The following is a 25,310-nucleotide window of genomic DNA, read 5'->3' on the forward strand; positions in this document are numbered from 1 at the left end:
TTTACATATATTAATACATTTATTTATATACTCCACTTTTCAGTTTAGCACTAGTTCTACATCACATTATTCAAAACTGATCTTACCTGTAAGATCTATGACTTGTCAAGTTTTTTACACAAAAGTACCATTAGCTACACAAAGTTCACCTGGTTTTCTCTACAATTAATGCTGGAAAAATAAGAAACATGCAAAACTAAGACTATAGTAGAGTTCTTTGGCTGAACTGGGCATGAATTCTACAGCTAGGGAAGTGTTCCAATGCTATTTTACCCTCAGCAGTGGCAATACAGAGCAGCAAGAAAAATGATTCCTATGACATTTTGCAGGAGTAGAGATTCTGTATCTTTCTTTAACACAGTAAAATTAACATGTTTTGTCAGAGTCAGGATCAAAAATACTTTGGCTTTATACTTGTGTCCATAGATATCAAGAGAAATAAAACAGCAAGTAGTTTCTTTGCAGCGAGGACCCTCACCCCAGTGCTACAGTGCTGGTTTGGCAGAGAGGGGGGAGACTGAGTGGTGGAACCACACAGTAACAGTAACACTGTGACCCTTCAGAAACTGAAGTTGGCATATTAAATTCAGTGTAACTTACAGGGATGTGCCAAGTGCCTCTACAGGGTGACCAAGAGGACTGAAATCCCAAGTCTGCTACAAGCATTGAATATTCTCTATCTACACACAAAAAGCCTGTGGTTTCAATATCAGCACTTTGTTTGAAAAGGGTAAATATCTTTCCTACGCAGTTTTTGCTGTGAAAAATTTCAAAAAACCCTTCTGTAAGATAAAAATGTATAGTTTAAAAATTCAAGTGCATATTATACATACCCCACAACATGCTGATATTTCCTTAAGAGTTAGGAAGTCCTAACATGGAGGGCAGAATTATTAATGCTACATGTTTAAAGTGTAGTAAGCAGAATGATGCAGCCTCTGCTGCATTTCTGTTTATGGGATGGATGAAGTGACTGCAACAACTCAGTAGAGTAGCTCTGACAGTGTTAGCCACACCAGTCCCTTCATACAAAGATAATTACTTTAAAAATCACTCCTAGAAATAATAGTTTCATTAAAATTAGACTTCGACCTGAAGTATATATAAGAAAAAAATACAGGCTGACACAGTCAGCATTGCTCACAGCTTGATACACGAAGTGCTGGTGCTTATCTTTCTCATTCTAGAGCAGTAGCCTCTATAAACTTCACATACACATAAGCAACAAAATTACACAAATAACATATTAGAAGCAACACTGTGATCCTCTCAGGTTGGTGTGCTTCCCTTTTGCCTTCTGTGGCAAGGCTACAAGGTATTCTGAAAGGCATAAGTTGACAAACACTGCTCTAGAACTAATACTATATGATCCATACAAAATATAATAATTTCATATAGTCACATTTCATTAACTTTTCTTCTCTGTGCAATTTAAGTTAAACTTTTCTCATTAATACATCTTAAACTGTAAACCATACTAGAGAGATAGAATAATTTATGAGTTTCTTCAGAATGTTAAGCCTTTTACTTTTCATCTGAAGCTGTCTATGAATTCGTACTGAAATAAGGACAGTTACATTTTTATTTCAATTACCGTAATATGAATTTAAGTACTTGAAGACAAAGACCCCTGTCCCAAGGGCAGGTAAGTGAGCTACTGCTTGGAAGTGATACTACCTGGTTGCCAACAGGCTGCTAAAAGAAGTTTTCCACAAAAGAATGTATCTGTTCCTATAAATTTAACTCTGTAGGCTTTGGAAAATAATGGTACAATTACAAGCTTCCAGAATACAGTTATCTCTTCACAAAGAACTGAACTGAGACCAGCATTTCCCATGGACATGTTGTCCATTAGTAATGTGCTTTTAGCTCCTGCTTGAGAATAATTTCCTAAGGATCCAGCTGATTTGAGGCTGTTTGAGATGGGAGGAAAAAGTGGGACTTGGTTCTGAACTGGGCAGAAGCCAACTGCTACAGGCAGTATAGAGGCAAGAAGCTGGCAGGATTCTGTGGAAGTCTCTTGCTCTTGTGGAAGTAGCAGCTTCTGGCAGCTGCTGAGCTCCTTCTTGCATTTAGAATACAGGTGCTACTAAAAAGGACAGTGGTTATCAACAGAAAAAAACCTAATAATGTGAAAAACTGTATATCCTGCTGTGCTAAGCACTCCTTAAAGACAGGTCTTCTCTTGCAAAGCTAGAAGCAAGCTCCTCTAAGCAAGTTTATTTTTTTAAATAGGTCCTTTTTTTAAAGTTAATAAATATGCTTAAAACCTTTGGGTGCTACACTTAATACCCAAGGCTGTATATAGAAAAGCAGACATTTAAAAACACAATAGTTGACCTTACTCAGGTAAAAAGAACTAAAAGTGGCTTATTGGATCACTGAACCCAGTCCACAATACTAAAGGCAGCATGGGATTTAATCCCTTTCTCAAACACAATAAGGTTTAAGGTTCAAGCCTAGAGATCAGCCAGGCTGCCCCTAGCCACACTCACTAAAAGATCACTAGAGACCACAGTAACTTCTAATCCTAAAAATTATTCTAATTTCCAGCATAAAATTATACCACACCCAGTTACTTCTTTTGTAAATGTTGCCTTCAGTATTGGGAAAGGCTGCCTCTCTTCTCAGTCCTCACCCATACATCTGCATTTCTGTGTATGGATGTGCACAGAAGAGAAGCAGAGATGACAAGCAAGCTCCTTGATATCCTACCAAAAGATAAGATTACTGTGACCAAGGCACTGTGTAATCTGTTTCAAGACTCCCAAAAACCAAAACAAAAAAAGGGAACAACCATCTTTCCCAGTTACATAGATGACCATTAACATTGGTCTAAGAATCATCATTTTATGTTTGTGTCTGCTATTTCTAGAAAAGTGCTAAATGTAGAGGGGGTATTCAAAGTTACAGCTGTTTTTTTCCCCTCCTTTTGAACAATATAGAAATTAAAAAAATAAGTTATTAAACTATACTGGACCCAGCACACCAGGTTCCACTGTCTTGTAGATTTTGCTCAGAAAGACTTCCACATTATCATCACCCAAGTGACAGATGTCCAAGATGCAGATAACGTGTTTGCCATCCAGTTCCATCGCTGCTTTTACAACTTCATCTAGAAGTTAAGAAAAGGTGTTTCAATATACATAGAATAAAAGAAGGTATACTGAACTACACTGTTTTCCATGCAATTATGTATGTATGTTCAAATTTCTTTCAGTGAAAAGCCTCACTCTGACTATTAAATGCTGGCCTACTGGGATTTTTTTTGGTAGAATTTTATGAGTAAAAAAATAAAACCCAGTAGAAATAACAGCATCAGAATTTAGATATGGAAAAGCTGAAATATGCATTACTTTACCTCAGTGATTCTCAGATTTCATGGTATTATTCAAGGTAAAGATGCATTTCAATAAAATCAGGTCTGTCTATTCAAACATGCAGAAGAACACAATGCTTACAAAGCACTTTGTAGTAGACATTGTGTTCCCCATATTCGTTGTGAGTTGCTACCAATTAAAAACATAATTTGAAAGAAAATAATTAAATAGCAGGCAAACACTTCAGTCTATGCACCACAGGTGTTCAAAGTGACATCAATGAAACAGATTATTTCAAAGCCAAACACTGACTTGTATGTCAGTATAATTTTACATCAACAAATAACTACAAATACTATCTAGATCTCTTAGGAGTTTGTGATTTGGATATTAAAGTACTATCTTCAGAGTATGAGAACAGCTCCAGTAAAAATTGCCTTCAAAGTTCAGCATTACACCTGTTTACTCAAGGTGGTCACAAAGAATTCACCTCTCTTTCACTGAAGGGATGAACAGTGTCTGACCCATGGCAGCAAATTCAAGAGAGGATTAACTCTTGCATGGAAAGATAAACTACAGAAGGAGAAATGAGAAACATCAGTGAAAACCAGTCTCACTTGAAAGTGGAAACATGCCACAAAGCCTCCCATTGCTAGTGGTCTTCTGCTGACTTGCAGAGATGCAACTCATACAAGACAATAATGTATCATTTTGAATGTCTTCCAGTTTAAATAAATGGGGATCTTCAGGACTAAAGAGTGGCAGAAATGCAACATCTATTGCTACATCGTGGTTTACACCTGTTCAAAAAAAATTTAAGTTAGCAGAAAATTTCACCTTCAGCCAATTAGCAACTTCATGCACCATTTTTTCTTTTTCTGAAAAGCCCAGACTACTGTAGGCTCAACACTGAATTTTACTTTGCCCATTAATTAGGAATTCATGTCTAAAAATACATATATATGTATGTATACAATATATATGATTGTGTCAGACTGGTTGCACTAGTGAACAAGACCCACCTCTAACAGTAATAATCATTAGCTTAAGTACTACACACATTGTTCAAATAATAGACATAAACTACATAATAAGGTATTTTTAACGAGAAATATAAGCTTCTGGTAAAAAATTATCCCAGATACCATGATCTCTCATAAAAAAATCTCAAATGTCAATTATTCTTAAAACCTCAAGAAATACTCAAAATCAACCAATTAATCTATCCAGTTTCTTACAAGTCTTCAAGCCATTCTCAACACACCAAGGAGACAAGATGTTACACTGTTCTTGCTTAATCTTTTTTAGAAGCCAAGCTACCAAATACTTACCCAGAACTGTCACTTCATAATATCCAAGGCCACCAGCAGTTTTAAACTCATTGATGTTTTTCTCTGTAATGGTTTCTTTTGGCTGGTGCACTGCTGCATGCAGGTTGTACTGTTGCATAAGTAAGTCTTTGTGTATATAATCAAATCTCCGTGGGATGCTTTCTGGGAAAATTTTGCTGTGATGCAAATATTTCATTAATTTGTCTTTCACTTGTGCCCACAGGTCACTCTGCCATGAATCAAAAGTTCTTCCAGGCTCTTCAGTTTCAGGTGTATCACTCATTCCTTCTTTGTCTATTATAAACACAGAAAATATTTAGTTGCTAATACACTCATAGAATTGTATCACTTCCCTGCTAGATGAGGAACGTTTTCATTAGGACATTTCTATTATGAAGATATGGCAGAATGTTGAAAATATGCAATAAAATGAATTAAAACTAGGACTGGAACAAGAGTAAACTTGTAGCTTTAGAGGACAGTCTTGTAATAAAACTGATTTCATCACATGACGAGCATTTCAAACATAAGTTTGAACTCTTCTAGCTACAGAGAGCCTCTTGGAAGAAAAGACAACTTTCTTCTTTAAGCCAATCATAAATATAAAAATCAGTATGGTGAACATTTCAATACATAATTTCCCACAAAAAGCAATTGAGATGAATGCTATTTTGGAATCAGATCCCTCTGGATGGCAGTTTTCTTGCTTTTGAAGAACAGAACTCTACATAATACCCAAGCCTGTTCTTTCTCTGAAATAAAACTTCACTTTAAACAGTTACCTGTACAAATTTATCTCAAATTTGAAAGTTTCCTCATAATTCCAGTCTTGATACATTAAACACTTGGGTGAATTCACTGTAATTTCTGTTGCTTTAAAGCAGCAAAATAGAGCAGATAATTATCAATAGGCTACAAAGACAACGTGCTGATATGGACTGCTGCCTTGCAAAAATAAAAAGATGAACACTTTAAGTAATATAGCTATACACAAAAGCAAATTAGCAGAAGTTAGGGACAGATCCTAATAGTAGAAAAGCTTTTAGATAAAACTCCATGATTTAGAGTATATGCAGTCAGTCAAAAAAAGGAAAATATGGCAAAATATTTGCATGAAACAAAAAGCAAACCAAGCTGCACATAATGACAACTTACAAATTAGATTTCTTTCTCAAATAAAAAATAGGTAACAAAAAAACTTTGTCAAACACAAATTCATTTTTCAATTGCAGAGAAAGAAAAAATAGTATTAACTTAGAAAAACACCTAAATCAAACATCATTCTTATTAATGGGTTGTAAGCTTCACCCATTTCCTCTCTGTATTTTGTATTTGCCTTTTTAATTAGGTACTCACATTGTTGAGGCTACTTTCCCAGAGATGCACAGTTTTATCACATGCAGATCACTACAGCAACAAAGCTGCCAGCAGAAAATGTGAGGACTTATGCTAAGTGCTAGTGAGGTAACAAAGCTAACTCCACACTTGTATAAAGCAGCACTAAGAGTTTATTCCCCATCCTGGGCAACAGCCCAACACTTTCATTCCAGTCATTCTTTAGAAGACATCAAGGTCATGACTGAGCAGAACAACTTCAGCAATACATTGCTACAATTGATCCCTAGAGGCTGATGCAGTCCAATGTAGAGATGTCTTGGCAAAAAAGGGTTACAAGGACATCTTTGTTGCCTGTTTTGGACCTGAAGAGAAGAAGTAGCTTAAATCTCCTATGATTTATGTACCAAGTATTTGCATCATACCTGTGCAGTGCTGTGAACTGTCTGGTACAGCCTGTCCATTTTTATCTTGCACAAAATCTTCATGCTGCAATTCATCCAAGCTATAAAAAGAAAGTTATAGTGTGTGTGTGTATATATATATATATATATATATATATGTAAAACCTATTTAACCTCCAACATTATGCTGTGAAAGATCAAACCTTGACAGTTTTCTAGTGATAAATGATACAAAAGTGTGAATGAGTGAGCACTAGCACCTGGTTTCGTATCATGAGACTTGGTAATGTAGCAGCTTGACATGAGACCACTACGCTCAGTAAATCCGTTTTAAAGAGGGTAGAACACAAACTGCTGTATTTCTTTGCTTTGTGAAGCAAATAAGGAAGTACTTCCCACTCAAAAACCAGTGTTTGTTGCCCTCTACTGGGCAGCTCTTGGAAACGGCAGGTGTGACACTGAAAGCTGAACATCACACAGGGCCAACAGGACTCACTTCTAAAAACCTGCGTACTGCTGCACTTCCTCATCAGCGCCATTCATGCCTGAACAGAGCTGCATCAACACTCCAGAATAAAAATAATTATAGAGACATTGGAAACACATCTTTTCCTTTGGACATTACCCTGTTGTACCAATCAGTTCAGTCAAGCAAATTATATTTTTGGTATACTTTCATTTTTAAGCATGAAATCTTGAATTAATGGCATGAAAAAATTCTCTAACAATCTCTGATGAATTACTCTGGAGAAAACTCTGACAGGTTGTCTGCATCCACAACATGGTAAAACAAGCTCTTGAATCCACTTATTCTTTCCTCCTTGCTCCACTCCTCTTATCAAGACACCCCATGATGTAAAAATAAACTTAAGAAAATGCCCATCTCAATTATCTTGTATCATGTACAACTGAGACATAGCTAAGACTTTGTTAAGGTACTATTAAAAATCCAGACTACTAAAGTATTAACTAATAAAATATTATAACTGCAAATAGACAGGGACAATACACAGAGAGTACAAAAGGAATCAAAGCTGAACGTGCTGTTTGGTGGGACACTCTTTACTTCAGTCATCAGGATTTACAGGTTTGGGGTTTTTTTATTTTTTCTATTTCATACTAGGATATATCATAAATTTTGTGTCAATGTTTGGTAACAAATGGAAAATATCTAAAATCTTGTGAAAAAAGAAAGATAAGTACTTTTGGGTTTTGAGTATCAAAGTACACTTTATGAAATGCACTATCAACATGGTGCCAGCTAAGAACTGGAAAGACCTTGTGATCTCCAACTCTAGGCACAAAAGAATCCTCACTCAAGCAGCACAAAGTATGCAACAGTGGTTTCAGCCACCTTATTTTGTAAAAAAAAAACCCAACAAAACCCAGCCACATAGAGAACTTAAAAATAGCATGACATTACCTGATTCACACCACCCACCCAAGCTTCTGAGGAGAGATGTGTTGAAAATGTTGGTACAGCTGTATTTGTATGTCTCTATGTGGCTTTGTAGTCCAAAGTATTTTAAAAATTTTGAGGTCCAAGACAACCTCAGAAAGATACATGCAAGATGTCAGATCTAAGTTTATGCAGTGCTATTTTTATGTTGTTTGATTACAGATGGAAGGAAAATTTGCCTCTTTCTAAAATGGTAATTCAGTAATTACATAGTGCTTCCTATAGCATTATCTCTAGATTAAAAAATGTTTCCATGAAAATAGTATCTTATGAAGAATTAATTGCTTTTAGAAGAGCCATAATGGAAAATAATTATGGTGTATGAATAACAAATTAAACATTTACATACCAGCTATATTAATACACTTTTAAGCTATTAGAAGAAATTGTTGAAAGTATTAACTAAAGTTGTCTAACAAAAATTTATGCCCATGAAACTAATTCTCACTTCCAAGAGCTGGGTTTCTCAACAAGAGACATGAACATTGTTAGGAAAGGCTTGCTCAGAAATCAATGTGTCAGATTAGATACATGCCAACTTCCCTCCTCTTTAAAGCAGAGGATTAAACAAACTCATGCTGCTGTTCAGTTGCTGTTATGGGAAGGGTGCCTTTTTTATTTCAAATTGTCTAGTTTGAGAGGTGAAGAGGCTCTAATTTAGAGCTAGTGGAGCCTCTGAAATATATGAAAATAACTTGTCACAGTTTCCCCCCACTTCATTCACACATCTGCAGCTGGGATGATTTCTCCTCCCTGCCCAACATGTTATTCCTACGGGATTGCTTTGTGTGCAGCACAACTTGAGCAAGGTCTGTTAAAGGAAAACTGTCTGCACACACAGTTTATACACTCCATGTCCAGCCACTATGCCTGCAAGCCACCTGATGCAACCCAAACCCCTTCATTTACTGCAACACACTGAGCTTGTTGGGCATCACAACACCCACACTCCTGTTTTATCCACGCCAGCTTTAAGAGAACTTGTGCCTTGCCAAATGTGCTTTTCCCAGCCTGCATTCTGCAGGCTCCCCTTGTCACAGATGCCCCCTCACAGAAAACAAAGCTGTTATTCAGTGTTCCCAGAGGCACTGGCCTATTGTTTCACCTTCTTGGTCATCTTACTTGAAGTATTTACTTAAATTAGGAAAGAATATACTTACACCTTGGAGCTATGCCCAGATGATACAAGGAATTAGAGTGCCTCAAAATAACAAAACAGAACATCCCACTCACTGATAAAACTGGAAAAATGCCTTATTTTAGAGACTAGGTTGAAATCAACTTGACTCAAATGCCATAACTCTAACATGGTACACACATCTACTTCAGCAGAGAAACCAAACAGCCTTCTACAATAATTTAACAGGTCTACACAAATTGACTGCTGATACCCACCAATTCATCCCTGAAAAATTCTGATTTCTGTGAAAAAGAGGGACAAAGGAAATGTCAAATTCTGGGAAACTTTCAGTCGTGCAAGCCTCAAGCTGAATTTCCCTCCATCCCTCAGGTCTCATCAGAATGGAGGGAAAAAGGGAGGAAAGTGTCTAAGTTACATAAACTTTTAGAAGTGAAACTGGAAGGGTGGAAGCATATGAACAAGCAGTGTAGAGTGTGAGTGTGTAGTGCACCAGCATTGCCATGGTAACTGCAGTGCTAAACTTGCAAAGATTAAAATGCTAAGAAAACAACTCTGCTTTTCTCACTTCCACATAAAAACTAGGCTTCCTGAAGTTCCTGATTCCCCTAGTCACAACAAACTATCAATTCAACTACTTCAGGGTATATTAAATACTCAAAAGACCATTTATGTTGAATGTCTATTGGTAAGGACATAACACCTACAATAATACTGAATTAACCAGTTTCCTCTTACCTTGCTCTCTCTGAAACCCTTACTAATCAGATAAATGAGTTCCTCAGAAATGTAGGAACTGAGGCTGTCAATGAAGAGCCTCGAAATAAGCTTTTAGTATTTAAAAACAAAAAACCCCAAACCTTAAAAAATGCAACTATAAACTGAAAAAGTGCAAAAAATACTTGATACAAAATAATCTAAGCTGAAGTATATACTTCAAAATATATCTCTGTTGTTGGTATCTCATCAGCATATTAAAATATTACAGTGAGAGCTGACATTCTGCTACTTCAAAGCAACAGAACAGAAAGTAATGCAATTTTAAGGCATGTCAGGCCAGCTTTCTATTTTTTCTTCTGCAGATTGGAGAATTCAGTGCAACTTCATAATTTAATTACAGAAATACACAAGTTACCTTTTAATTACCTAGAGTGAAACAGCTTTCCATAATCCAACACAGACTTTCTCCTCCTTTAGCTGGGGTTCTAGCACTAATGGCATAGAGTGGACACACAGGTAGCGAGGAGAGTAGCAGGTTGAGAAAAGCAGAGAACAAAGTAAACATCCCTTAGCTTTTTGCTTCACTTTTAAGAAATGGGGAGAAAACATTCTAGTTTTGAAAACAAAATGTGGGAAGGAAAGTAAATTCTTACCACAGATAACACATAAAACCATTCAGTTTTCTTAATCATTTCCCATTTGTAGTTATTTCATTAGGTTCTTGATTTGTCAGGGCTCTGGATTTGAAATTCCTACCTGGATTTATTTTTTTTTTAAATCCTTCTTCAGATAATCCTTCTTTGGATCAAAACTGAGTTCAGTGGAGACTCAGTGTTAGGTAGAGGAAGCACCCAAGTCTCTTCTCAGGGACAACCACATTTACACCTCTGTAGCACCAAGGATGATGTACAGCTCAACTTCCACTAGCAGATCCATCAATGCTACTGTATGGCTCACCCTGGTTGCTGATCAAACATCCATCCCTCCTACATTTGACTTTCCAGCTTAAACTGCAACCTCTCTGAATCAAAAACTACAAATATTTCTCTGCTTACAGTGATGGTCCCCTGTTACTATACATTCCCTAAGTAGCACTAGAAACAATAAAGTAATGTTTAATGACACACTCAAAATTATGCTTCAGAATAAAGTAATACAATGGATCTGAACCACTGCAGAGAAGGTCAATAGAAAATACTAAATTCTACCCTAATCTGTTCTTTTATTACACTTCCATACAGATTCTTGACCTGTAAAAGTTTCACTTTAAATGCCTGCTTCATCATCACAATTATTTGACATAATTAAATTCACATTACTTACCCAAATTTTCTTCTTGCAGATCGTGTGAAATAGGGGTAAGTTGATACACGAACAGCAGATGCACTTTTCCTTAAAACAGGAAAGTAACCATTATTTTACACTATTTAGCTAAATGGAAATGCACAAAGCAAAGCAAATACATATTTTTATTCCAGCCACAACAAACCCAAGACACTCAAATGCTGGAATTTTCCTTGTGGAATGAAAATCCACTCAGGGTTTTGATGTAAAACTTCCCAAGACAGAATTTCTGTTCTCTTGGGTTTTCTTAGTCTCACATTTTCATTCAATCCTAACTATATTTCACCTAATTTTGCCTCAGAATATTCTGAATACCCACCCTCTTCCCACATGATGATTTCTGGATGTGAAAAGTCAAGAAGAAAAAAAAAACCCTCCATAGCATGAGAAATCCACTAAAAGAAAAAATCAAAACCAAACAAAACTAAACAAATGCAAACTATGACTGGCTAGAATTTTGCAACATTAAATCTGCTCACATGCACACTAGCTTTTAATATCAAGTATGGGTGCATTAGATTGTGCACAAAAATTGCAAGAAATGGCAGTCTTACACAAGCAGATATTTCAGTCTTGAACCCAATATGTATCAGAAAATTTATTTTGCCTTAGTCCTTTTTCTTATATCAGCCTGAGATCCTCTGTCTATGTCTGGCTAGATGCAATGCAATTTCATGGTCACATCACAAGCAGAGCCACAGCACAGATTACTTTGAACCATTAGGGTTGTACATGACCCCCATCTTCTTGGCTTTCTGAAAGCAAGTTAGAGATAAATGCAGCACATTCCAGAAGGGAAGCTAACCAGAAGGAAAAAAGGAATATCTGAATACAGGAGCAGCTATACCCAAGTTTCTGTTTTCAGTAAAAAAATCTTATTGCCTCACACCACTGTAACTGCTGCTTGTTCCACAGCTATGTCACTAAACTATACATGGTTCAAGTAGTAACTATGTTTATTTCAAATCTGTGAGATTAACAACAAAGCAGCATAATTTATTATCAGAACATTTCAAACCAGACCAGGAATCTTTCATTAGGCTGTACAGTATGAACTATCATCATCTGATGCTCAGAAAAGTATCTAACTCATTTCAAAGATTAAACTACATTTGCTTTTAAAGCTTTCTTACTGATTTTCTATGGCCTGAGCTTTGAAATAATTTCTGTGAACACTTTTAAAATTATTTAAATTACATACTTATGAAAAGCTTACTGTTTTGCACGTGTATTTAATCTGCGTGGTGTCTTTCCCTTCACTGAACTCTTTTTTGACAGTAGAGCTTGGTGCTGATGCTGTTCCCCAGGAGTGCCATGTGGCCCCAGTACAGACAGAACTTCTTTGTTTTGAAGACTGGTGTTTTTCCCCCTGTGACCAGAGTCTTCTTTGGATGCAGCAGAACTCTCAAGAGACTGAGAAGCATCTGTCTGCAACAACAGTTAATTGTTGAAGAGTTTCAAAGCACTTAAAGCTATTGCTTCCAACTCAATAATGGTGGCAACTTTTAAAGTAAGAGAAGAATTTACCATACCTTTTAGAAGTAATATTTTATCTAGCAGGAATTATCTACTGATTGTACCAATAAGAAAACTTCTGTCTAGAAAGTGACAGTGAGCATGTTGCAGTAGTTGCCTCTCCCACATTCTAATTTACATTGGGGTATCCAGTCAGTCAAAATAGTAACTTCTTAAAAGAAAGAACTATTTCCCACATGGTTTTACAAGGATTGTCATAACACTCTTCAGAAAAACACCAAACCTTTGTTTTTTAAAGAGGCTACAATTATGACTTTTGAAAATTTTGCTCAAAAAATAGCAAAGGTAACTAGGTTCTTAATTCAAACACAAAATCTTCCATTGTAATCATGGTCACAGTTGCTTAAGTGCTCCAGCATTAACTCTCAAACACAGTACCTGAATAGGCTGCACTCCTGAGTCTTCTTCAGCTGCTCTGCTGCAGCTGATGTACCTTATGGCACTGATTATTCCCTGAACAGCAATGCGTTTGTGCTCTCTGTAGTGCAAACCTTCAATCTCTTTCCCCATTTCAATTATGGTTTTCAAAACTGATCCAACTGCAAAGAAGAAATTCCTGTAAGCTTTAAAGAAAAACAATATAAAACCATCTGAATGCAAGACTCAAAAGAAAGAATGATTTGGTACTAAATATTGATTTAAAATTATATTCATGAAGAATTAAAAAACTTCTGTTGTTCATATCACATGGTAAAAAATAAACAATTTTTTTTGGTTAACCAGCATCCTTTAGTATGCCTTATCAGTTACCCCAATTTCTGTTTCAGGTGAGATTTCTAATTCACTGCATTCTTCAGTATAATTGTCTTAATTCTGATTTAGCAAAATATTTAGAAGTAAAACTTCTCATATAAGCTGCTACAGTTCTCCTGCAGCTAATGGTGCCACTATACTTTCTACAAGTATGATGAGGATGAGACATTTAGTAAGGAAAAAAAGAGTTCTTAAATGAGCTTACAAATGTGTGTAATCACCAATATTAACTGTATTGCTTTTTAACTGAAGCTTTAAATGCTCAGAGCAAGACTGAATTGAAAAAAGGCCACAAATCTTAAAGACATTTGATGGTATTATACCTTTATTGTTTTTACAGTATTTGAGAAAGTTATCTGGAGGTCGTGGAAAAGGGTAATAGCCACCAATGACAGTTTTCTTCAGTCGTTCAGCTTCGTTTTGTGTTTTAGTCCACTGAATGAAGTTTTTCACTTTGGTATCCTTGGTGTATGGCTGGCCCTTGTGCCACCCTTTTGAAACAAAAACAATCAGCTATCAAAACCAAAGCAGGTTACTGTCACCTGTTCCCATTTTGAAACTATCCTGAGCACTGTGCAGAAAAAATGAATTAAGAAAAACTGGACTAGAGAAAACAAGGGACATCTTTCCACTAGTCAACACTGTTTTATAAAAGGAATACCTAAAATTCCTTGACTAACACGTGAATTGGACAATGCAAGTTAGACAAATGTTAAGTACTACAAAGAAATAAAACAACAAACAAAACTGCTACTAGAATTTCTTCTCACAGGAGCATACAAAACAATAAAATCATCAGAAATTGTTTATTAGCAGGGGAGAACAGCTAAATCATCTTCATAAGCTTCAGCCAAGATTGTTATTGACAGGTAACTGGCAAGGTATGTATTAATAGTTGGCTCATTTACCAACATATGCCAATATACAGACTAAATACCAGTTTTATCAAATAAATTGTTATCTGACCAAGTCTGTATTTAACCTATGAACTGAAACTGTCCTTATCAAGTGGTTTGCAATCTGTAGTTCTCATTTAGGACCCAAATAGACATAAGAAGAACTAGAGCTAGGGTAAGGGATGCTTAAGTATTGAATTAGAAAATTAAGCAAAACATATACTGAAGGAAAGCAAAGGAAAACCAACCTCTCAAATGTTTCATTTTGGAGTAAATTAAATTATTAGAAACCTGCTGACAAAAAAATAGCTTGCTTTGCTAATCCAGCTAAAGACAAACCACTCTGTCCAGCTTTGTTTCATTACAAAGAAGTAAGATGAGAACTACATGAAATTAAAAGTAGTTTAAGTTACCTGTAATGAATATTTGGCTTTCATTTGAAGTTGTAAGGTAAACTGTGCTGGAAGGATTCTCTGAGATGTCCCGTACCACTCTCATCTGTGTACACACCAAATATGTCACTGGAAAAACAGAAAAAAAAAACCCTGCAGTTTTTTTCCTGATTTTTCATTGATTTTAGGATGTCAGTGATTGACAAACACATGATTAATTTTATTAAGGGCTCTAAAAGACATTTAGTTCTTGACCCTACAAATGCTTCAGCATGTACTGAGCCTCTGTTATAAATTACAATACAGAGATGTAATTCAGTTTTCAATTGAGTAACTGTGCAAGGAAATTTAAGTATTTGTATTAAGACTAAAACATGAGATACTTCACCAAGCAGTATATCAATAAAACAAAGAGTAACAATACAGATACTAGCCAACTATGTTTCTTAAGGAAAAAAACATATAATCATGCCAAGTAATCATGACATGCCACTGCAAAACTTCTAAATAGAGTAAAAACTCACTCTGTTGTTAATATCTCAGTTAAACACTGGAATGTCATTCTTTGCCACTTCCCCAGAACACTCAAGATGAATGCAGCCAGAATCTTAACAGGGTTGTGCAGCTGGTCCTGCATCATATGATATAAAGAAATGCAAGTGACACCAACCAGTGTTAATGGAAGGATGAGTGCTTGGAGGAGAAGAGAAAGAAGGCAAGGAGAAATACTTAAGGCTCTTGAAATCCTTGATTAAGGATCCCTCATTTTTAAATGTATCATTCTTAGCTCATACACATTAACTAAGACAGTTGAGGGATGACTGCTGTTTGCCAAAAAATATTTATTTACAGAAATGAAGCTTTTCCACTTCCACCTCTCCCTTTCTGCAATCTTCTTAAATTGTTCCTGTCTGTAAAATAATACTTATTTACGAGACAAGAGGAGTAATAGATTTGACCAGCTGCCTTCATCACTTGCCTCTGATGCAAGAGATGTTGACCCAGGTGCTTGTTTGAAATAAATGAGACCAGCTGAGCCCCAGGCCCAGCTGCCCATCTATCTGTTTAGACTAACTGAGAGACTCCACTATGATAGTGGTTTCAAATAGTTTTTTTCTTTTTAATTTAAATTTCTGATCAGCTGTTCCCTGTTTAGGGACATAAACCCTGGCAATTTTTTATTCAGTGGCAATTATATTCAGAATTTGAAATTAGCAACCAACTAGAAAAACACTATAAATAATAAGTATTATAAAGAGATGAATACTTGGGTGAATATGCTCAAATACATCTGGCTGAGAAGTTGCAAATAATTCCAGTATGAATGGTTGGTCTGAGGTCCCATCAATAGCATGTGCCCAACGATAGAGCCAGAAGTCTTCACCATGTTCTATAAAATATTAAGAAAAATGTGTAAACAGTTATTCAGAAAGTTAAAAATTGTTTTATAAATTCTGAAAGTCATATTTATAGAAAAACCTTTCTTTCTTGCTCGTTCAACCCGTCCTACGAACGTCACAAGACCAACAATGTCACAGGAATGATTGTGTGGCAAGTCATCCAGTTCTGACCTAAAACCAAAACAGAAGTGTGGATATTTGTTAATAACAAAATACAAAGCATTCTCACAAACTTAAAAAAAAATATTTCCCATTAATATTCAGTGTAATGTAGGGAAATCTAAGCTTCAGCTTGTTATCCAGCAAAATTCTATTTTACCTTGTGATAAACCTGTATTTAACTTCAGGTAATCCCCACTCTGGTTTAACCATTTCTTCTGGAATAATATTTATTTTAGTAGGAGGGTCTCGAACATTAAGGCTGATTTCTGACAAAGAAAAAAAAAGTAACACTTAAAGTAAATACAATTTTATAATAAAACCAACAAACCAAAGCAAACCCCACAAAAGTACACAAAACAAAAGAAATAAAAACCTAAACAAACGCCTCAAAAAACCTTAAAAGCAAAAAAAAAACCAACCAAAGCCACAAAAACAAAATAAAAAAAAACCCAGGGTCAAGTTTCTTAAATGAAGTACTCCCACTTTGTCTTACTGCCTGTGAAATTATTAATCAACTTCTCTGACTTTATATTTTTATCCAAATAAAGAACTCAGGCACAGCATTGCCCAGTGCAATACTATAACCTAAGCAATGTTATACTTTCCAATTCACAATGTGCCAATTATTCTAATCCAACAAGGTACTTTAAAAACTAGCAGTAGAAACTAATACTACAATACTGATTAGATACAAATGCTTTTTATGCTAGCTGAGTTCTCCATTGCCACTAGAATCTAAAATTGACTTGCAGATAGTGAAGTAAACCAAGACAGAACTAGCACATAAGACATGCCACATCTGTCACCAGTTTAGGTAGTCAGTAATGACAGAAATATGCCATGAAGGAAAACTAAAGGTATTCCTGTGTCCATTCTATAGTACTTGAAAAATTCATTATAATAAGCAGACTGCTTAGAGGCTGAATAACAAACATGGGGGAGCACTGGGCAAAGTTAGGGGGTTTGCAACCAGATCAAAAATACAGGAGGAATGGCTTCACCACCTAGATTACACAGGGTGGTACTCTGTTCTCTGTCTCACAAGACAGATTTTGCTGGTCTGAAAAAGATTCTGATGAAGTTTCTACAAGATGCTTGGGCTTGAGTAAGGACTTATTCAAATAATGCACCCAGTAAAGTAATTCAGTAGTTATAAATGAATGACACAACTGTTTATATGAGTCTATTCAGTCCCTCACATCAGCAGTGCAACATTAGGAAGGTGTTATACTTGAAGTCAGACCCTCTATTCAAGAATTTTGTGTTGGCTGCTGCTTTCTAGAAATGTCATGGACTTGTATACGGTGTTTTAGGAAAGTATCATAGAGAAAATTCCTGAAAACTTCCTTATGCATCATAACATTTTTTTCATCACTTTGAGACTACATGAAAGCTATGTACTCAACTCAGGAGTATACCCTGATATGATTCAGAAGCTAAGGGTAGCCCAGGCTATTCAAGAGTTTTTGTCAGTACCACATAAATTCAGCAGATGTGAAAAACACATATAACCCATCAGTGGAATTCAAGGTGTTGGTACTATTTAACCTCCAGAGGTTTTAGGTTCTGAAACAGCACCTCTCAGCATACCTCATAATGCTGCAGCAGCAAACAGAAGTGAGCAATGCAGAACTTGCTTCACAGAAATCCAGGGATGTGCCAGATTCCTGTCTTGCAAGAACTCTACATTTGTGAAGTCCTTTCCCCTGTGACATTGTTAACCCTCCAAATACATTTTACAACATTTGAATAGTTGCAAGGAAACACTGGAAAGTCGGGATCTGATGGAATTACTAATAGGAAATGGTGATGAAAAACATAATTGTTACTTAACCAATGCAGTGTAACTGATTGCTTTAAGCAGCTAACTAAAGAACTTTTGGAGCACCCACTGTGTGTGCTTTAAAAAAACAAACCATGAAATACTGCCTCATACTGGGCACCTGCAGATATATTTCTATTAATGGATTAAAGAAGCATTAAATTCCACTTCATCTGAACAAAAACCCCACATTCACCAGGAGCTGCACAAAATTGATTTCAGAACAGCTCTAGAAATTTCTGGATATTCTGTTCCCTTTCTCCTTTCTTACAATATATATGGGTGTAAGACCCATCAATACATCGTGTATAACACTGCTTCTTAGGTTTGTACTAGGACAAAACTCTGGGCTTTCTGCTGAAAAAAGGAAATAAGATACTGTACATATATTGATATGAACTGACGATTGGTAATTTCTACAGTTTACCTATGGTCTGAAAATACATAATGACACTTCAATATACACTAACTTTTTTATTCTTCCATTACATATCTATTACCATTTACAGCCCATTGGCTTAATTTTCCATTTTGATCTCTTCATTAACATTTCTACCCAATAATGCTTGCAGAAATCAAGTGCATAGTGTGACTGAAGACAGTAAAATGAAGTGGTATTTGCCCATAAAGAAAGTCAGCTCAACTGATACATTTTATTCTTTCTCTCACATAAACATTTTATGGCAAATGTAATTGTTTTCACAGCTGGCTTGTAAGCATCCTCCACTTCCCCCACAAGCTTCCATTCCTGTCTGAACATTTCTCTCTTCTGCAAATTCATCTCAAACACTTCAGACACTAAGATCTGTTTTTAAGGCAAAGATACATCAGGCAGCGGATATGGTGCTTCCAGCAGTGAAAATGTTGTTTGTTTTTGTGTGCTGTAGCAACCACATTAGGAAATGGTCATCATTAATAACACATATATCATCCTCCACTAACACCTGGATTTGCTTGTTTCAAGGAAGCTACTTGAATTTTCTGAATTTGTCATTTTGTTCTGAGTATAAAAGCACAAAAGGGGAAAGAATTCATGTTCAGTGAAGTAGGAGAGAAAAAAAATAATACTGACCAATCCAACTTGAAAAGGCAGTTTTTTGTTGCATCACTTGTATTTCTGTAGCATTGCTCCTGTGAATATCTGTCACACTAAACAACTCTAAGTAAAAAATTACTTTCTCATAACCAAGGACTACTCTTCACCTAGGCACTTCTACAGTGCTGCTGTTTCAGCACAGACAGCAGTAAGCAATGCAACTTTTTATACTGTGGAGGTTTGCAGATACTCTGGGCTTGACCATCTACACTAAAATCTAAATTCAGATCAGGTGTCAATGTGCTTCAACAACCTGGAAGAAGGTGTGAGCAGTGCACAGATGATACATCTCTTAATAATCCAGCAGTAGAATCAGATTCAAATTCAGTACCAAAGGCCTGTCTTTATGACCTCAATTTTTGAAATCAAGGATTAGATTTTTCTTTATTTTTAAAATAAGGTTTTAACTAATTGTGACAATAAACCTTGTAGACATGATTCAAATATAAACAGAGAGTAATAAAAACTCAAATGCTAAGACACCTTGCAGAGATAACATTTAAGGATAAATACACCTTATCAGTTAGTCTCTGCAATGGAACACTTTCAGTTTTATTTCTACGAAGACCTACTTATTACAGTGACATTTCATTGACTCAAAACAGGTTTCTGCAATACTTAACCAATTGTAGAAAACCTCTTCATCTGTGAATCCCCTGGGGTTGGCTGTGTTTTAAATGGGAAACTCTCTTTGATAGCATACTGCTCAAGAAGAAGTACAGTGCCAACTTTCATACTGTTATACCACTGGGGACATAATGAATTCCACAAAACCATTGACATCATGCCTGAACCATCAGCAACTTCAAAGTAAGCCTAAAGAGAAGAGACAAAATATCATTACCTTTTCTTTATCATCACTCTGGGATGTATTTCAGATAATGCATCAACCACTTGACTCACGAATAATCTCTAATTATTACCAATGGATACAGATTATATTCCAAAACTTGTACTGAATACCAGAGTTGAAGAAATCCCCAATTTGCACAAAAGAAATCTACAGCTACCCTAGGCCAAACCTGCCCAGTGCTCAGTAATGGCTGGTGACACCAGTTTCAATCTATGGTTTCTGGAAAAGGTTGGAAAAATACCATACACAAGAAACAGTGCTTAAAAGATTCTTTTGCACCAGAAAGAATGCTGTGTTTAAAGGAGTGTTTCAAAATATCCATGAAAGAAAAACACATTTTGGAAGTTAAAATGTTACAGGACCATTTGCTAAACATTCTTGATCTCAATGTGATACAAGCCTGATTTTCAAGCAAAAGAAACAAACAAAGGCAGAAAACGATCTGCACTGCAAACCCCTAGCTTCTCACTGAAGTTTTTCTCCAGACAAAGACTTCCACAAGATTTTTTTTAAACCGAAATAACTCTGACTCTGTAACTGAGCAGATCACTAAGCAGCAAAACAGATTTATAAACAGTTTTATAATGGTCTTAAAAGGCAACAATCCACTGAAAAAAAAATCTCAGCTCTATCAAACTGCTTCATTTTATCCATTCAACTGTCAGCCTCCATCACCTGTTTTTGTTCTTACTACCATCCAATCTCTTTAATATACCACCAGTCTTTACTATATCTAACACCTTCTCAGGTTTTTTTCTCCTTGCTATTTCCAGAATCTTCTTTTCTTTATTCCAAGTTCAGTACAGAGATTATACAAATCAACACTTGTGTTAGTTCATGCTAATATTCCTAATTAGTCATGAAATCATACATCCTTGAAAGTAAACCCTTATACCATCAAATTTTGATGGTATCAGGAAATTCTGATGGCAGGAATATCATCTAGACTGTCTACTGAGAAGCACCCCCAATGAAAAGACCCAGATTTATCTTCATGTACAACTTTGAACAACAGAAAGAACACTACAGCCCTTCACTGAAACACTTCATAAGAATCCACAGAAGAATCCACATGAGTTATTGGTGCTCTTTGTGAAGTGTTGCCCTCTTGTACAGGGCCTGGCTGGGATGGAGTTCTAACACAACACTGTTGCTGAGAAGTGTTTGCATGGCACCAGGCTGTTCCACTGTCTCTCCCTCTGCCACTCCAGTGAGTAAGCTAGGGAAGGGCAAGAAGCTGGGAGGAGACAGCTGAGTTTCTGACCTGAGTGGACCTTGGGAATGTTCCATGCCATGCAACATCATGCTCAGACATAAAATGGGCAGCTACTCTTCCTGAAGTACCCACTGTTCAGAGACTGGCTGGGCATTGCTCTACTGGCGAGAGGTGGGGAGCCTTGGCACCACTTGTTTCCTGTCTGTCTCATTTCCTTTCTTCACCTTATTAAACTGTCTCAACCCATGGGATTTTTTCTGCTCTCCTTTGCTCTTCCACTTCTCTACCACACTCCCCTGGAGGGGGCAGGGGAGAGCAAAGAACCAGCTGGTGAGTGCTCAGCTGCTGGCTGGGACCTACACCCCAGTGCCTCCCATCTCCATTCCCAAGAAGCACTACACAAAAATATCACAAGCAAAACATATTAGGAAAATCATCAAGAATTTTACAGTAAAACAGTCTATCTGGAAGTCACCAGGTGAGAAATTAAGGAATACAAATTGGACAAAGTCCAATTTCCCAAGAATAGAGACCAGAAACATTTAGGCTGTTAAACCACTAAAAACTCCAAATATATGTATCTTTTTTTTTCCACAAAAAGCTCAACTGAACTATAGTAGCTGAAACTCATCCACTGAAGTTTGTACATACAATCACTAAACTCCTTCCTACTCTAAAGGGCTCATCAATTTTTTAAAGGTAGCATGTTTAATATAAAGTAGCTACAACATAAATCTTTATGTACTTACTGTATGGGTGCAAGGACTTCTAAATATCCTACAAGTACTTGTTCAAGTGTTAACCTAAGTATTAATCCCTCTTTACCTGATAAGGCATATCCTCCTTTTTCTCTGGTTTCCCGAAGTACCTTAGTCTAGATTTGTGCATGACTCTCACAAGAAGTGGATGAAAGTGAACTCTGCTTCTCCAGGTCATTTCCAGCTGACTCAGAGAAGTCAGCTTGGAGACTAAGGTTAAAGACAAGAAAAAAAAGAAACGGATAAAAAAAGTGTTCATGATTGCACGTTTGAAGTTTCCAAGAATAAAGTGCACAGACCAGGATCTCACATGCACTTTCTAAACGTTGCTAACATTTGAAGTCTCATTTGTTGATACCATTCACCATGAAATCCTGTTCTGAGCTATCTGCACGCAGCAGTTTTGTTGGTTTTCAAGTGACTGATGACGCAGCTGTGTTGTCACATGAGCAAAACAGCGACTAGGAAAGACAGAGGTGTTGACCTCCGTGGGCATCACACTTGTGTAGAAGTTCTGCTCACCCTCCTCACCAGGCCCTCGGCACTGACCGCATCCTGGGTGGCAGCTTCTGGGTGCGCAGGCGCCGTCCCACAGACCAAGATGAGCTTCACGCCTCAGAAAACTAAGCAAAAGCGTGCCAACTGCCTATTTCCACTCAGTTTTGTGCGGTTTAAAAAGCCCTCACAGTGTAACGTCAAGACGTGCACTCTGAACCCATTGGCCCCGCCGCCTAACGCAACCGGGTCACAGCTGAGCCCGGACCACGGCCCAGCTGCACACCCCACGGCATCACCCGCACCTTTTCACCTCTGCGGGTGGCCTCGGCCTCTCTGGGGCGGTTCCCAACCCCCCCTGCTCTAAGGCCACTTCCTCTCCTCTTACCTTCGACGCCCACCTGCGCCTGGGGCCTGTCCGCCACCCACACGTCTCCGTAGGGATCCTCGTTATTCCAGAGCGGAAGGTAGTGCTTCTTCTCCCCGCGGAGGGGCGGCGGGCGGCGGCTGGGCAGACTGGCGGCGGTGGTGGCAGCGGCGATCCCGATCGCGGATCCTCCCAGCGGCTCCATCTCCTCCAGGCAGAGGAATCCGTAGTTGAGCCGTTTCTCCTCGTACAGGTAGGAGCAGCGCCTGAGGCGCAGGCGCGCGCCGGCCCGCAGGTGCGCGCGCTGCACCAGGCCGTTGAGGCGCGGGGCGAGGTGGCAGCGCTCCTGGCACGCACCGTCCGCCAGCGTCACGTCGTAGCAGTACTGAGGGGCGGCGGGGCCGGTAGAGGGGGGGGATGTTGACGGCGCCTCGGCCAGGTACCGCTCCACCGCCACCACCGTGACCGGGGGTGGCTCCGCGGGGGCCACGCTCAGTTGGGAAGAGCCCCGCACTTCCTCGAAGACCCTCTGCAGCCAGGAAGCCCCGCCGCGCTCTGGGGTAGGGTCCTGCATGACACCTACCGCGCGGCCCCTCTTTCCCCTACTCCCCTCCCCGCACCGCGCTGCCGAGGGCGAAACCCGAGCCCGTCCCGGTGCCGGGGGAGGGCGGCGGGAGACGGCGGGAGAGGCCTCGGCCTCCTGTTGTCAGGGGCTCTGCGCGCGGCGCCGCCGCCCTGGTGCGGGGAGGGGGGGCGGGGCCGGCTGCGCGCGCGCGGCGCGTCCCATTCAAAGCTCCCAACGGTCGCGGGGGGGGGGGAGAGGGGCGGAGCCGGCGGGGGGGAAGAGGGGGGAACGGGACGGGGGTGACAGGAAGGCGGGGGAACGGGAGGAGGAGGAAAGAGGGGTGAAGGGGAGGGGGGCCGCCGGCAGTGAGTAACTGCGAGCTGGCGGAGGCGTTGGTCGCGCCCCTGCCCCGGGGTCGGTTCCTCTGCTGTGCTGGCGCCGCTCAGTTCGTAGAAAGAGACCGGAAGGGTGGGGGTTCTGCTCCGGTACCGGCCCGTCCCCGTTTTCCCGCGGCAGCAGCCCACGGTTCGGCGTCGGGGGGACCGCCCGATCCCGCCAGCCTCCGGGAGCTTTATCCCCCTTGCCGCTCCTACTCCTGGTTTCGTTGTAGTTGAACCGAATGAGTATCGCTGTGATGCCTCGAGGCGAGCGTGTCCCTGGCTGTACCGGAGGTGCCTCTTGACACCTTGCTTAAGATTGTATTTACCTTCTTCCCAGTACAGTGTTGGTAATCATCATCATCCCACACTGAAAAAGTCCCCTGGGTCTTTTCCTTTTGTTTTCAACAGCAATGGTTTAGTTTTCATCTATAAGGTGAAATTCTGTTCTTGCTGACACCAGGATCACTCAGTATTAAACTGGTGGGGATTGAGACCTTTGTATTTAATACTTGATTAACACTCGTCACTATATGTATTTTTTTTTCTGTCAGAGGAAACATTAGGCTATAAAGCAGCAGGACAGAATGGGGACTAGAGGGGTAAAGATAAAAGGGCAGGAAAACGAAAAAAAGAAGCAGTTTCTGGTATTTCTTCTTCTAGCCCAGAAGACCAAAATGGGGCTTTTTTTTTTCCCCAGTAAACACATGGTCTGTTGTGTGGACGGATAAAATGGCGTTTGTAATTAAAAAAAACAAACAAAACACACGACCCAAATGTTATTTATTAGTGTTAAGCTACTGTAGTTTCAGTCATGAAAACTGAAGCTATAGCTTTTGTGGAGTGATAATGGTCCAATAATGCAGTTAATAGTTTATCATTTGGGGTACATTTGTATGCATTGCAGTTTCAGATACAAGGTAGTTCCCTCTCTTGGGAATGTGTACCTGCTACCTTCTTTCTCTCCAGCAGAGGTCTAGCTAATATACCCATTTCAAAACTGGAACAGGGTGAATCTCTTGCTGACAGCATGTCAGCAGCATGTTTTAATGACTGGTTATGCCTGTGAGTTCCCCTAGGAGTGATTTCCTGGCTGTACCTGGCCAGTGGGAGGGATGTGATTACAACTGGAAGTTCAGAACCACTTGGAGATTCAGTAACAATTGGTGATGAGCCATCAGCAGAGGGGCTGTATCAGGATCACAACAACCACAAGCTCACTCTGTTAAATTGCAGCTGTTCCAGATGGCCGTGGCAGAAAATCATTGAAGACTGTAATTTTTCACACACCTACAACTAAGCATGTTGAACTGTACAAATGTCAACCTCTGGTGAATCAACAGGCTCAAATTCTTAGACATAATTTGCAGCCAAGTATCTCAGGTTTTATGTGCAACAAATCTTAAGAAAAACAGGACTTTAGTGAGGAATAGGCAGTGCTGAATGGGAGGACATTATTACATTTGTTGGAGAAATTAAAGGTGCAAAAGGATAAAAGGTGATGTTCTAGATAGGTTATTGTAAAAGATCATGAAGCTTACTGTAAAGCACAGCTATTCACCACAAAGTGA

General features: G+C 38.6%; 1 protein-coding gene and 1 long non-coding RNA gene across 4 annotated transcripts in view; one reads left to right on the plus strand and one right to left on the minus strand.

Moving 5' to 3' along the window:
- Window positions 1-23,542, minus strand: RADX (RPA1 related single stranded DNA binding protein, X-linked). The gene is made up of 15 exons (XM_071758044.1): window positions 22,819-23,542; window positions 22,003-22,145; window positions 19,732-19,924; window positions 16,348-16,456; window positions 16,108-16,199; window positions 15,896-16,018; window positions 14,650-14,757; window positions 13,664-13,831; window positions 12,966-13,126; window positions 12,268-12,479; window positions 11,031-11,099; window positions 6,412-6,491; window positions 4,652-4,945; window positions 3,938-4,120; window positions 1-3,115 (listed from the first exon to the last, which is right to left on the minus strand). The coding sequence occupies exons 1-15, from the start codon at window positions 23,369-23,371 to the stop codon at window positions 2,970-2,972; spliced, it is 2,634 nt and encodes an 877-aa protein (XP_071614145.1). The 5' UTR covers window positions 23,372-23,542; the 3' UTR covers window positions 1-2,969.
- The window catches only part of LOC139802668 (uncharacterized), a 23,127-nt gene continuing 20,731 nt past the window's right edge, over window positions 22,915-25,310 (plus strand). For 2 of the 3 annotated variants that reach the window (XR_011728740.1, XR_011728742.1), the window contains exon 1: window positions 23,222-23,357. This is a non-coding gene — a long non-coding RNA (uncharacterized lncRNA). Of the gene's footprint in view, window positions 23,051-23,221; window positions 23,358-25,310 lie in introns of those variants that run through there. The other variant, XR_011728743.1, reaches the window with a different exon arrangement.

Source organism: Heliangelus exortis, chromosome 14, assembly GCF_036169615.1.
Source record: "Heliangelus exortis chromosome 14, bHelExo1.hap1, whole genome shotgun sequence".
In the NCBI taxonomy this organism is placed as follows: domain Eukaryota; kingdom Metazoa; phylum Chordata; class Aves; order Apodiformes; family Trochilidae; genus Heliangelus; species Heliangelus exortis.

Coding starts and splice junctions, on each gene's coding strand:
- RADX (XM_071758044.1), bottom strand. CDS start 23,371: ATGCAGGACCCTACCCCAGAGCGCGGCGGGGCTTCCTGGCTGCAGAGG. Junction 13,127..13,663: donor ATACTGTAAAAACAATAAAG/GTATAATACCAT, acceptor TCTTCTTTGCAG/TTGGATCAGTTTTGAAAACC. Junction 11,100..12,267: donor TTAAATACACGTGCAAAACA/GTAAGCTTTTCA, acceptor TCCTGTTTTAAG/GAAAAGTGCATCTGCTGTTC.